Source organism: Trachemys scripta, chromosome 13 (genome assembly GCF_013100865.1).
Source record: "Trachemys scripta elegans isolate TJP31775 chromosome 13, CAS_Tse_1.0, whole genome shotgun sequence".
In the NCBI taxonomy this organism is placed as follows: domain Eukaryota; kingdom Metazoa; phylum Chordata; order Testudines; family Emydidae; genus Trachemys; species Trachemys scripta.
This window is the reverse complement of record NC_048310.1, coordinates 42,535,868-42,550,006: the sequence shown is the minus strand read 5'-3', so window position 1 is coordinate 42,550,006 and position 14,139 is coordinate 42,535,868. Positions and strand designations below refer to the sequence as shown.

General features: G+C 39.7%; 1 protein-coding gene and 1 non-coding gene across 12 annotated transcripts in view; both read left to right on the top strand.

Annotated features, from left to right (window-relative positions):
• Nucleotides 1-14,139, top strand: part of CNOT1 (CCR4-NOT transcription complex subunit 1) — a 108,152-nt gene that overhangs the window by 52,927 nt on the left and 41,086 nt on the right. For 4 of the 11 annotated variants that reach the window (XM_034788739.1, XM_034788740.1, XM_034788735.1 and 1 more), the window contains 7 exons: nt 1,818-2,019; nt 2,552-2,698; nt 3,893-4,017; nt 6,232-6,518; nt 8,116-8,194; nt 9,883-10,116; nt 10,660-10,800. In XM_034788739.1, coding sequence (XP_034644630.1) covers nt 1,818-2,019; nt 2,552-2,698; nt 3,893-4,017; nt 6,232-6,518; nt 8,116-8,194; nt 9,883-10,116; nt 10,660-10,800 — 1,215 coding nt within the window. The remainder of the gene's footprint in view (nt 1-1,817; nt 2,020-2,551; nt 2,699-3,892; nt 4,018-6,231; nt 6,519-8,115; nt 8,195-9,882; nt 10,117-10,659; nt 10,801-14,139) is intronic. The other 7 variants (XM_034788742.1, XM_034788734.1, XM_034788736.1 and 4 more) reach the window with 4 other exon arrangements.
• LOC117886873 lies at nt 196-331 on the top strand. The gene has a single exon (XR_004648077.1). It is a non-coding gene; the product is annotated as a small nucleolar RNA SNORA50 (small nucleolar RNA).

The window sequence follows — 14,139 nt, the reverse complement described above, 5'->3', positions numbered from 1 at the left end:
TTGCTTGTGTTTTAACTACAAAATAGTGTGTAATGGGTTTAGTTCAGAGCTAACTTTCACTTCTGGAATGTTTGTAACAAGTAACTGATGCTTAGAATGGGAGCAGTAAAAAGTGAAATACAAATTTGGCTTAATTAAAAATATAGTGAAGGTTTCTTTAAAGTGGTAAAGAATTTACTGAGACTTTTGAGGAATAAGCACTGCCTTTGAACCTGATGTGTCTTGTTTGTAGCTTCACGGGCCAAGCAACAGTGCTAGAGCATAAGGACTTGTTATAACTGGGGCTCTTCAGCTCTCAACTGAACTGCTCTTTTAAAAACAAGGTACATTTAAGTTACTCCCTGCCGCTCACCACCCCTTCTTCCTCTGGGAGCAACACATTCCAGACAGATTTTGCTTCTAGCAACTACATTCAATGGCACATTGAAACGTTAAGAAATTAACTTTTTCCCTATAAACTAGTGGCACTTCAGTATTTCTATAGATGTCAAAGGCATCAATATTTTGCAGGCTAAAGAAGTAAAGCAGTTTAACAGCTCTCGGAAGTGGGAAAACTATTCCTTAGATAAACCTATTAAATAATATCCTGGGAACAATACAAACTGCTACTGTGAGCAATTAGAGCAGCAGAATGTTTTAGATAACTAGTCTGTAGCCTGGCCATCTTCTGGATAGATGGTGCAGTTCTAGAACTCTCCCCTCCTAGAGTCAGGTTTCAGAGTGGTAGCCGTGTTAGTCTGTATCAGCAAAAAGAACGAGGAGTACTTGTGGCACCTTAGAGACTTTAACAAATATATTTGAGCATAAGCTTTCGTGTGCTAAAACCCACTTCATCGGATGCATGCAGCGGAAAATACAGTAGGAAGGTGTGTGTGTGTGTGTGCACGCACACACAACATGAAAAAAATGGGTGTTGCCATACCAACTATAATGGGAGGGATCAATTAAGGTGGGCTGTTATCAGCAGGAGGAAAAAAACTTTTGTAGTGATAATAGGGATGGCCTGTTTCCAACAGTTGACAAGAAGGTGTGAGTACAGAAGTTTTTTTTCTCCTGCTGATAATAGCCCACCTTAATTGATCACTCTCCTTATAGTTGGTATGGCAACACACACAGGACATGAAAAAAATGGGTGTGTGCGTGCATGTGCACACACCTTCCTACTGTATTTTCCACTGTGTGCATCCGATGAAGTGGGTTTTAGCCCACAAAAGCTTATGCTCAAATAAATTTTAGTCTCTAAGGTGTCACAATACTCCTCGTTCTTTCTCCTAGAGTCAGCATCTCTAATAGTTGCTAATATTGTGGGATCTCTGAAGGCCTATGCAAAAGATCATGTTCCAGTTTTCTCTTAAAATTGGACACAATGGGATCCCTTATACAATAATGAGATCTATAAATAGTGTTGATCATGAAATTTCACTACAGCCAATAACTTTTAATGTGACCTAAAACTGAAAGTTATAAGTTGCTGTAATATCAGATAGCTAAGTATTGGTTTTTAATCCAATTTTTGTTGTTCGCAGTCAAATGTGTAATACTAAGGTCTTGAATCTCCAAAAGCTTTTAATAGACTTGGATTTTACATCTCTAGGGTTGTAGCAGTCTTAGGTTAAATCTAAAAATGTGCTAAATGTCTAACATTTTGTAGATAAACAGGATCTTGTTGGGGTGACCTGTATGATGTCATGGGCTAAAGTTACACCTATGTGTTAAAAATAGTCCCTAAGAAAGTATTGGAATGGTGTCTGTCAGTTATTGCTAAGAAGAGCTGATAAATGTATATGGCTGTTTATAATCTGCATTTCTTTATTCAGATTGACCCGCTTGCTGGGATGGCATCTCTTAGTTTAGGTGGTTCAGCTGTTCCACATACCCAGAGTATGCAAGGCTTCCCTCCAAATTTGGGTTCTGCTTTCAGTACACCTCAGTCACCAGCAAAAGCATTTCCTCCCCTTTCCACCCAAAATCAGACAACTGCTTTCAGTGGCATTGGAGGACTCTCCTCACAACTTCCAGGTACTGCTTGTTTGCATTTTGAGGTAACAGAATTGTTCAAGTACTGCTACAGTTGCCTTGGTCAGAGGTATTGGGCAAGAACAGCAGTATGCTTATATTTGCTAGGATTTAATTAAAATTCCATAACCTTTGCTCCCACTTCCACACCAAAGTGCTCAGTGCAGCATAACAAATCAATATAATGTACTTCAATAAAGGGAGGGTCCCATTTAAAAAATAAAAAATTGTGAGTATGCAGTTCTGACCTCCTTGGAATGTTTTACCCATTGAAGACCATCTGAAGTATATTAAAGTGCTGCATTTGAATAAAAGGCTGAAATTTTGATTGGGAACAAGCTGAGCCTTTTGACAGACTTCAGTAGACCACTGGTAGTAGCGTAATGTGGACTAAAAAGTTGCATATGAAATTGGATAACATGGGGATAGTTATTATAAGACCTAGCTGGTCAAGTTTGTGGGAATAAGCATTTTTTCTTACTACATGCAAGTAGCTGAGTACCAATGAGATGACTGATGCCTTGTTTGGCCCCAGTAGGTGGTCTTACTACGGGTAGCCTAACTGGTATAGGGACTGGGGCCCTTGGCCTCCCTGCAGTGAACAACGATCCATTCGTGCAAAGGAAACTGAGTACATCTGGACTGAACCAGCCTACATTCCAGCAGAGTAAGATGAAACCTTGTAAGTGGTAGTGTTGTCTGTGACTGAAGTGTGACTGTGGTCTGCAGTTAACCTGCATTTCCTCCAGGGCAGGCTTGCGGCCAGTAGATGGCAGATCCCAGAAATGTGGCTCTGGTTTTCACTCTGCAGCATGAAACCGGCTACTTTAAAACTGCTAGCAGTAGAAGCTTGCTGAGTAGCCCTGAGGGAGTAGAAAGAAGCAGTTTTGTAGTAAAGTAAATAACTCAATGAAATGTTATAAACCCGCATGAACAGTGTTGCTCTGCTTCTTTGTTCTGCTGTATATGAACAAAATATGCCCAGTCTTTTTATAAGGGGTTTTATATATGTATGTGTGTGAGATATTAGTGTTACAAAAATGAAATTCTGTAGAGCAAACTAATAAACCAGAGGTGCTTTGAGTGGGATATTACTAGTCAGAGGATTTAATAAAGGGAGGAAGTGGTGAATTAGGATGCTAAAACTGGGAAGAAAACTGAATTCAGGCTAGTTTGTTTCTCAGAATGGAATATTTGGTCTTCCCAGTCCACCCAAGAGTCTAACCGGCACAGCTGTATCTCTTGACTGTGCATACAGTCAAATTTCACACCGTTTGATTTGGTGACTAAGAGGTGCAATCGGATATTAAACCTTTCAGACATCATTATGTCAGTAAGTCCACTATCTGGCAGCTTGTCCATAAAACTGAATGTGTGAAAAGCTAAACTAATAGGTCCCCAGCGAATGTACAGCTGGAGGTTGATTTGACCCTCTGCAGTTTGGGCTGAGCATTCAGTGACTTGGCTTGAAGTGCACTGGTTGACCTGAAAGAGTTTGTGTGAAAGACTGTCTGCATGTTAGTGTTGTGTAGCATGCTCTTTTTATGTTCATTTGCACATTGGGTTAGGCCTCAATATAATAAACTTTAGAGGTGAAATCTATGCTAGGAGCACTAGCTTAACATTCAGTTTGTTTCAGATTGATCACTGTTGGCAAAACACAAATCTTACGAAGTTAACAGACCTGTGGTTTTAAATAAAACTTGTGCTCATTAAATGAACAAACACTACTTAAAAGCATTTCAGCCCTGTCAAGAGAATTATGTAGGTTCTGCATATGTTTGAACAGATATCTGAAAATGAATTGAAAAGAACAAGGAAAAAGTCATTTGCTAACGAATTAACTCAAATGTTACTTTGTCCATTTTCCCAACAGCTGACTTATCTCAGGTGTGGCCAGAGGCAAATCAGCACTTTAGTAAAGAAATAGATGATGAAGCAAACAGCTACTTTCAGCGCATTTATAATCATCCACCACACCCCACCATGTCGGTAGATGAGGTGAGTTTCCTTCTGCAATGATCACATCACTTGTCTAGAGACTTGTTTTATGGTTGAAAGTAATTCTCCTTAATGTCTTTAATAAATATTGAGGCAATAGCAACATTGCTTTTTGTTTGGTTGCAGTTTGAGGAAGTAAATTGAGTGCACAAATTTTCAAGAACCTGTCTGTCGTACACAGGGTAAAAACACCCAGTTGCACTGTGCATTAAGTGCAGTTTTAAGTTCTAGCTGCTGAAAATGTTAAATTGGGTGGACCTAGTCATGTGAAATCCAAGCACAAGTATTTAACATTGGTGCCAAAGCTTAAAGGGACACCGTCAACTTAAATTATATTTTTACCTGAAAAGAATTAACCTATGCAATTAACACCTAAAATTACTATAAATGACAAGTGAAAAATGCTCTCTTCAGTTTTAGCGTATACCCTTGACAGTACTGTGTAGTGGTTTGGTTTACTTCTCCTGTCACTAGTCAATTTCACCTTTCTTGGGTGTCTCGCACAACAGGGAGAAGAAAACACTTCATTATAAATTTTTTTTAAGAGACAAATATCAGGGAGACTCAGTGGCAAGTATAATCCTGTGGCCAAGTTCAGTTTGCTTGTTGAAATAGACTATTTCAAGTTAACGATGTCCCTCTAAATATATTTGCACACTTACGGATTATTGAAAAGCACTGTTTAATGATCTCTACTTCCTGTATTTCAGAATCAAATTTAGGAGCAGTACAAAGAAAAGTCTCATTTGAAGACCATTGCAAATAAATCTGACAAATTTATAAATATAAACATGGCCTTTAATATCTGATAGAGGGGGAAAAAATGAAATTATGAGCAATACTCTAGCAGGTCTAATCTACAACAAATATTCTTGGGAACCTCCCCCCAAGCAACTACTTCACAGTCCAAATACTGTAAAAATCTGATGCTGAATTTCCAGTTACTTAATGTATATTGAAGTGGGGGAAAACTAGAATGAAAGTAATTACTCTGCTAAAATGACATTCAAGGGATTGTCTTAACTCAGAAGCAAGCATGTCGGAAGTATTGATCTGACAAACTAGAATGTCTGAGGATTTGAAGAAAATTGATAAACTGTCCATTTGACCTGAGTAAAATAGGATTTTGCTTATTTATTCCTTTCGCCAAGGCCATAGGTTTGAAGAAAAACTGCCTTTTTAAAAGCAGTTTACATGCATATGAGACTACAACTTAAGACAGTCTGACATTTTATTTGCACAGATGGGCATAATTGGAGTTATTGCTCAGGTGCACAATTGGTATGTAAAGTACTTGCACACTCATTCCTTACTTTGTGCTTGAAACACTCCTGTTGTGAAGCCTTGAATGTTACTTTCTTAACTATTTAGAGATTCCTGGGGAAGATTTAAAACTACTATACCAATTAAAATGACTTCTTGGGATTCCATGTTTTGATCAAACTCCATCAGTTTTACAGCTAAAGATCTGTATAACTGCCAGTCCTACAAACTCAACCTTAGAATGAAATTCAAATGAGGGGGGTGTGACTTGTATATTATCCTGATGATTCTGCAATCAGAATTTACTCTGAACCAAATAAAATCTAGCTTTCTTTCTCATTTGTTAGCTGCACTGTGCTAACAAGAGGTCTTTCTTAAAATAAAATAAGGCCTAAAGCAGACATCAGCCGGGATAGGCAGAGAGCAGATCTGAGTGAGAGGTAGTGTTTTTTTTTTAAACATGGTCCCTTTTCTGACCATAATTGCACTTTTCAGTGCTTTAAAAGTGAATACTTTTGGGCTGATACTATATACATAAACTTAGCCCAATTTGAATATGTACAGCTAAGATGAAGCCACGTGACCTGTAAATGTAGCAGTGCTATCAGATCGACAAACTACTCAAAAGCTTTTGCAAAAAAGATACTGACCTGAACAATTGTAAGACAGCTACAGTACGAACAGATGAAGTTTCTAGCATCCACAGAATCTGTGGAACAGCTACACTGAAGCAAGTTGTCTCGCCATCTCTTGACAAGACTTTAAATAATAAAAAAGTGTTTGAGTTTTACATATAGATTCCTGCCCTCAAGTTTGGCAGTTTTGCACTGGGAATTGGGTTTTCCCAGTGCAATTTACACTAGTGACTAGTTGCAGGTGCTCTTGAACCCACTGGTGTGAAAGGGCTGAGATGAAATCAGTCTCTTGGTAACAGTTTCTATTTCTTTGCAGGTATTAGAAATGCTACAGAGGTTTAAGGACTCCAACATTAAGCGGGAACGAGAAGTGTTTAACTGTATGCTGAGGAACTTGTTTGAGGAGTACCGTTTTTTCCCCCAATACCCAGACAAAGAGCTGCACATAACAGCCTGCCTCTTTGGTGGGATAATAGAGAAAGGACTGGTTACTTACATGGCATTGGGCCTGGCCCTGCGCTATGTTCTTGAAGCCTTACGAAAGCCTTTTGCATCCAAAATGTACTATTTTGGTATTGCTGCACTAGATAGATTTAAAAATAGGTGAGTGATTTTTGTAATCTTTTTAAAAAAAAAAAAAAAATGCATGGGATATCTTATTAAACTTATGTCTGCTCTAGTCATATGCTTAGTAGTAGCAATACAGGATTAATGGTATGTCATCATACTTGCACATCACAACTTGAACATAATTCACCAATTCCAAGCTCACATATAAAACCCACCTAAGATAATCAGTTTTTGGGTTAAATATAGTCAACATGGGTTGAAACTACATTCAAACATCTCTATCTCTAAAATTCAACTGACCATATTTTATTAAATCTAATTCAGTCAAGTGTTAAGGCTTGACTTAATGGTATTTCAGTACTTTAGAGACTAAACTGGTAAAGCTTGATCCCCTGGTTAAGAATTTTCTACATGTGCATCCTTATTCAAGAGTAACTTAAGTTACTTCTTAAATGTGAGATTGGTCAGACACTAAGTGCTGCTATAGAACACAAATTTTAGTCCCTCACTAAAGTGTTAAATCTTCTCGGATGAGCCATGTTCTGGAAAGTTCTACTTAACTAGCTGTCTGTAGGGTTACAAGAAATACCCCTGTAGTAATACAGAGAGCGTCTCCAAACTTCACTATTTGCATATGTTTCAGCTAGCAGATGCTTAATTTTTCCTCTTTCCACAAAATGCCTATGAAATATTGCCAGTGAGACCATATCCTCAGACACTTGGAGACTTTCTCAGATATTTGAGGCAAGGAATATAGGCTATTTGCAAATGGGGAAACTGTTCAGATAGTCTGGCTCTATTAGAAGTGTCACTGGAGACACAAGGGAAAAGTCTTCCTTGTGTTTAAGAAGACTTCCTTAATTAAAAGGTGCCAATTGAGCACCTTTAAATGTATGCTCTGAAAACATGATTCTAGCTGAGATGCTTCTGCCCTTATTCTTCAATTTCTTCTTTATCATCTTATCCAGCCTTGGAATATTTCAGGCAACATTTAAGATACAAACAGCTGTTTATTTTATATGGCTGGATGTCTTGTTACAGCTATTAATATTCTATAGCCTAGCAGAATAAAATGGCACGGTCAAGACTGACATACCCAATCCTTCAGCAGCCTCTGTTACTTCTCTCTTGGTAAAATGCACATACCATTATACATGGGATTTTAAAACTTAGAGCACTACTAAAATTGATGAAAACTATCTTGCATTCGCAAATGCACAGAATAAAACCACTGTACATACAGGGAGAGGCTTCATTGTCAGGCATAGGGGTAGTTCTAAACATTAAACTAGAAGTATAATCAAGCTGCCATTGCTGCAAACACACAATTTAGCATCTAGTAAGGTTGTTGCCTTGCTAAATAGTAAACTGTCTAGGTGTTAAATATTTGGGAATAGATGGGTTAATAGGACTTAATAGCAGTGCAATGCAAGGGTAACTGCTCTCAAATTATTTTGCAACAAATCCTCTTACAAAAATCACTTGTGTAGCACAGCTGGGAAGTTTAGAAGCAATTTTGATGTGTTAAGGGAGCAACATAGCCAGTAACCAGTTTATATTGCTCTGTGGTATGTTCTTGATCAGGGCTCTTGCTTTCTCTCTGACTAATGGATAGTTTTACTGTTGACAGATTGAAGGACTATCCCCAGTATTGTCAGCACTTGGCTTCTATTAGTCACTTTATACAGTTCCCTCATCACCTACAGGAGGTGAGTGTTTAAAAATGATAGAACTAATTCATTAATTTGAGAAACAATCGATTGAGTTGATTTCTATTTGCATTAAAAATGGCCTAAACGTTCATAAGTTTTGTATGACAGTACAAGTCCATAAAAACAAAATACAAACAATTTTTAATGTTTTGTGTGAGCAAATTCTAGACTTGAATGCATTTTCCTTGGGTTTGGGGGAATGGCAGTAGGGGTAGGGACCAGTGCCTTCCATTTTTCTGTAAGTTTATTTGGCTTGCTTGTTTGGAAAGAAGTGCCTAACCTGTGTAGCCAAGTGGCCATCCAGGGCATATTGCCACTTAAAAAGTGCTGTCATGTATTAATGTCTAAGATCTAATCCTTGCCATGAATCTTCTCTAGGTTTATATTCCTGTCTCCTTCAGAATTTTGGGCTTCCCTATTGAATAAATGCCCCTCTTCTGTGGTTAATCAAATTATGTGTTCAGACCTGCTAAAAGTAATCCAAACAAGGGACAGAAGAACTAGGTTCCTGAAGGTCTGATCAAAATAATGGGAATGCACTGTAGTCCAAACAGTAAAAGCAATGTTGATTATGGGTTTGTCTCAATGATCCTTTTGTTGGGGTTGGGGGAGGCATGCACAGAAGGTTATCGTAAGGCCACACTCTTGAATGTTTAGTTGCAGCTCAGTAAAAATAAAGGTCTGCCATGACATCAAGTAGACAATACCTTTACTCCACAAATAAAGCAAAATCTTGTAGCTGTCTCAACTATTTGATTATTGGTTTAAGTGATGCATCTGGCATCTGTGTACTTTCTGGCCTGTGCATTGTAAATATCTAGGCCCGTGGTACTCAAACACTTGTATTAGTGACCCCTTTCACACAGCAAGCCTCTGAGTGTGACCTGCTTATAAATTAATAACACTTAAAAATATTTAACACTATCATAAATGCTGGAGGCAAAGTGGGATTTGGGGTGGAGGCTGACAGCTCGTGACCCCCCTACATAACCTTGAGACCTCTTGAGGGGTTGTGACCCCCAGTTTGAGAACCACTGATCTAGGCAAATGCACCACTATGGAAAGAAAATGTTAACCATTGTAGAATTACTTCTGTAGGTGCAGAAATTTAAGACCGATTATTGGAACTGGCTTTTTCCTTGATCACTGCATAGTTCAGCCTTCCTCTATCTTTATACTGTCAGTGAAGTCTTTGGGGAAGACTTTCTTGTCCACTCTGCATAGCAGCTCTTTTGATGTTCACACATTCCCCTTATATTTTTCTCACTCCGCAGGCCAGCAGTGTGGGGAATGCTGTCTGTGGACTTGGAAGGGAGTCAAGCCTTGTGGCACTCAGCAGCAGCCTCTCTAGCTTGGGGATAGCATTCATGCCTTTGAAGGCCATACCATCCAGTCCTTCTTTACCATTAAATAAACAGGGACTGAAAAGAGGCTTCTCTGGTAGAACTTCTCTTAACAGGGAGTTCATCTCTAGGTTTTGCAAGTGAATTTACAAATGTCATACATCATACAGAGTGATTTAATTCTGGTTCTGGAATTACCCGAAACTCTCCTACAAAATTTCCAGACTGCAACTTTCTGTTAAATTCGATGTGGTGAACTAGAGTTGGGAGGACTCTAGTATTAGGATGCAGTTTCATTGCTACCTGTGAATTTCAGTACGTCTCTTGTCTGCCTTACTCTAGTACATTGAATATGGACAGCAATCCAGAGATCCTCCTGTGAAGATGCAGGGTTCAATCACCACCCCTGGAAGTATTGCACTTGCCCAGGCTCAGGCCCAGGCCCAGGCCCCAGCAAAAGCTCCTCTTGCTGGCCAAGTCAGCACTATAGTAACCACCTCCACCACCACCACCACTGTGGCAAAAACCATTACAATCACCCGACCAACTGGAGTCAGCTTCAAAAAGGATGTGCCGGTAAGTTACCCCATCGCTTCATGGGGCTCTTATTGGGAGATCAACAGAATTATGGGAACGGCTGACTCTCAATGAGAACCTAGGGGTTAACCAGTCATGAGAAGTTCTGTATTTTAGGTTGTCAAGTTGTGATCCTGTTCATATTCATATTTGTAACTTAAAGCATTTCGTCTCTTACAAGCTTTTTTTGATTGGTAGTAAGTAACCTTGTTCTTCGCAGGCCAGCCTTTTGCCAATGAGTCTTTGGCTAATTTTGCTTTTTGGCTAGAAAATATTAAGGGGTTGGGGATGGGCAACATGGCTTTCATGTTGCAGGTTCCCTTTTTAAAAAAGGCACCAATAGACCTAATGAATAGGGATTGGGTTGAATATTCACACTTCATAAACACTGCTTTTTTCCATTCTTTAGGTCACCTTTCGCAATAGAAGATCAAAGTGCTAACTTTACTATTAAACTGAACAAAAGTCCTCTTTGACCTTTTGCCTCTTAGTACTGTCCCTCCTTGCAATATGTTTTTCTTAATTGTCATTATCTTCCTACAGCCTTCCATTAATACTACCAACATCGATACCTTGCTAGTGGCAACAGATCAAACTGAGAGAATTGTGGAGCCCCCAGAAAATGTTCAGGAAAAAATTGCTTTCATATTCAATAATCTGTCTCAATCAAATATGACACAGAAGGCAAGTGTGGCAGAATGTTACCTTGTTTCATTTTATTACCTATTTGTAGCAGGAAGTAATCTGTTCTAATGTCATGGATGATGAAGGTGAATAGAAACTCTTGAAAAAACAAACCTTATAGATCTTAACTAGAACTATATTTTGTAAGAATATTAACTACCGTATTTTCCGGCGTATAAGACGACTGGGCGTATAAGACGACCCCCAACTTTTCCAGTTAAAATATAGAGTTTGGGATATACTCGCCGTATAAGACTACCCCTCTTCCAACGCACACCAAAAAAAAATTAAAAAACCATCAGATTTGATTTCAATATGGTAATTTTAATTCAAATGCTTATGACATGGAGGTACATAGCAGGAAAACTGTCACTTATAAACATAAAGCTGTTTGTCATCAAACATGTAAACATAAAACAGTGCAAGTGGATTAAACTTTTCCTAATTCACTCTAAAGCTGAAAGGAAGGATAAGACAATAAACCCATGGGAGCTGCCATGCTGTTTGTTTTCTAAGCTGTCAACCAAACTGGAACTGATGATGATAGGAGGAAGATAACAAACAAGAGAGAGAGAGCAAGTGCCGGGCAAGTCCCTGGCGAGTTAGCAACGCCCATCATAACTGCAAGCTACGGTATTTTTACAGGTTTTGCTGGCGTGACAGTTTCCCTTTAAAAGCCTTCAAAATCCTCCTGTTCGTCATCTGATATCATAAGTACATCAATGACATCTTGTGATACATTTGTAAGGCAGTCATCGTATGGATCGAATTCCGTATCAGATGGTGTGGTCTCAGCTTCGGCTTCCTCTTCATCTTGCCACAAGTAGTCGTCCTCCATACCATCTAATGAATTTGATATGCCACACTTCTTGAAAGACTTGATTACTGTTTCTGCATCAATATCATTCCAGGCTTTTATGACAAACTTGCACAAAACATCCAACTGTGGAGCACGCATGTTTCCTCCTTTTGTGAATGACTTTTCGCCGCTAACCATCCATTCATTCCACTGTTCTTGAATGCGATCTTTAAATGGCTTGTTTAGGCACACATCCAGTGGCTGTACCAACGATGTCAATCCTGCAGGAATAACTGCCGCATCTGTGTTTAGTCTTGCAAGCATTTGCTTGGTGCTGGGAGTTAAATGAGCCCTGAACATATCCCACACCAGTAGACTACATTTTTGAATAAGTCCACCTGGTCGCCTGCTCCATACATTATCAAGCCATAGCTTTACCCCTTCTTCATCCATCCAGCCTTTTTCATTCACATGTACAAAACAACCAACAGGGAACTTGAATTTCGGCATTGTTTTTCTTTTAAAAATAATCATTGGTCTCAATTTGGCGCCATCAGCTGTGCATCCTAGTACCACTGTAAAACTGGACTTCTCATGTCCTGTTTTAATTAAAATTGTTTTTTCACCTTTTTGATGGACAGTTTTATTTCCAACCATATCAAAATTCATTGGAGTTTCATCCATATTTCCAATACTACTTAACGCATAGCCATGTTTAGTGCGCTGTTGTATTACGTATCGATGGAAACTATTTACTTTGCTATCAAGATCTGCAGGTAATTTTGGGGCAATTTTCATCTTTTGCCTCAGTACCATATTATGCCTTCCCATGAATCTAGTACACCAGGATACAGTGGCCTTAAATCTGTTGCTGTGATCTGGGTTAGATTTGGCCCACTGAAGTGCAAACAAATGTATTTTTTTTCGTGTCACTACATAACCGTTTTGGCGATGCTCATTCACCATGTCTGCTACATGTTTTTCGAGTTTTGGCCAATGTGGAGTGCCTCTTCTTAATGCACACTTACCCCTTGGCATACTCTTTAATGCTTTTTCATTTGCTTTCCAGTCCCGAACCATCTTTTCTGTTACTCCATATTGTCTTGCAGCAGCGCAGTTATTATGTTCCATGGCAAAGTTTACAACTTTAAGTTTGAAACTGGCTTCATATTTCTTTCTTCTTGCTGGTGGAGCCATGATGGGGTTTTGACTGTTGGACATTTGTATACTGTACTGTATGTACTGGTGCTATACTGTATGAACAGGTACAGATACTGGTGCTGTACTGTATGTGGTACCCAGTATACAACAACCAGCCAATCACGGCAAGCGATGTACCTTACCGGCGATTGGCTGGTTGTTGTATACAAAGCCTGCTTGGATTGGTCAGCTCTCCCTGCTTGCCCAGCCCTCCCTGTCTCCAAGACTATCAGAGCGGTAGCGCAAACACGCCTCTTTCACCCGTCTGGCCCGCCCTTGTATCCTATTACCTCCTTCTCTGCCTCTCAGATCTCGCACATGCGCGCCTGTGCCGCTTCACTGCAGTCCTCAGGAGCGAGATCTGAGAGGCAGAGAAGGAGGTACGGTAATAGGATACAAGGGCGGGCCAGATGGGTGAAAGAGGCATGTTTTTCTGGGCACAGCGCTGCTCTATCTCTTTTTTTCCATACCTCGGGCGTCCCGGACGCCTGCAGCTTGCTCCGCCCTTCACTTACACCTTCCCAGTGAGGCACCCCCTCACCTCGTCATCGGGCGGGGATGCGGCCGTGGCCGTTTTTGAGCTCCCTCCACCATATGCGGCGACCGCAGATTCTCCAGTCCGGCTCGGAAGTTTCAGCACCCGCCCTATAAGACGACACCCGGCGTATAAGACGACCCCCGACTTTTGAGAAGATTTTCCTGGGTTAAAAAGTAGTCTTATACGCCAGAAAATACAGTAATTTCCTCTCATCTCAGTCTGAGTTAGTAGCCCTTCTACTGTGGGACTAGAAGATGTATATTCCTACAGCACTGCATTGAACCCCCACCCCCCCCCCCCCCCCCCCGGGATGTACTTGAAATCTCACTGCTTAAATTTTTTGGGCTTTTAAAAAGTAGTTTTGGATGCTACATCTGATGTACAGGGGTAGGTCTGTCACACAGCAACACACTTTGTTTAAAAAAAAAAAAATTGATGGCAAGTTCAGGGACAGCTCTAGTACTTGAAATCTAGTCCATTTTAAAAAGTTTCAAGTGTGCCGTTCTAAAAGATACTCTTTGCATGCTATTTTCAACAATTCGCCCAAAGATAAGAGTACCAAGATGAAATAGTAATGACCATGTTAGTGTTGCTATATTTCACATCAAAGAAATGTGGTATCCAGTAATCTTTGAATAGTTAACTGCTCTTGTTCAATGATGCTGCTTCATTCTCTTCACAAAGCAACGTCCTTTGTCTAAACTAGAACTGTGTATTGTCACATTCTATTCCCCTCTGGTTTCAGGGGAACACTTCCTAGTAGGTAGCTGCTATAATAAAGAAATTTTGTACTAGTCATATA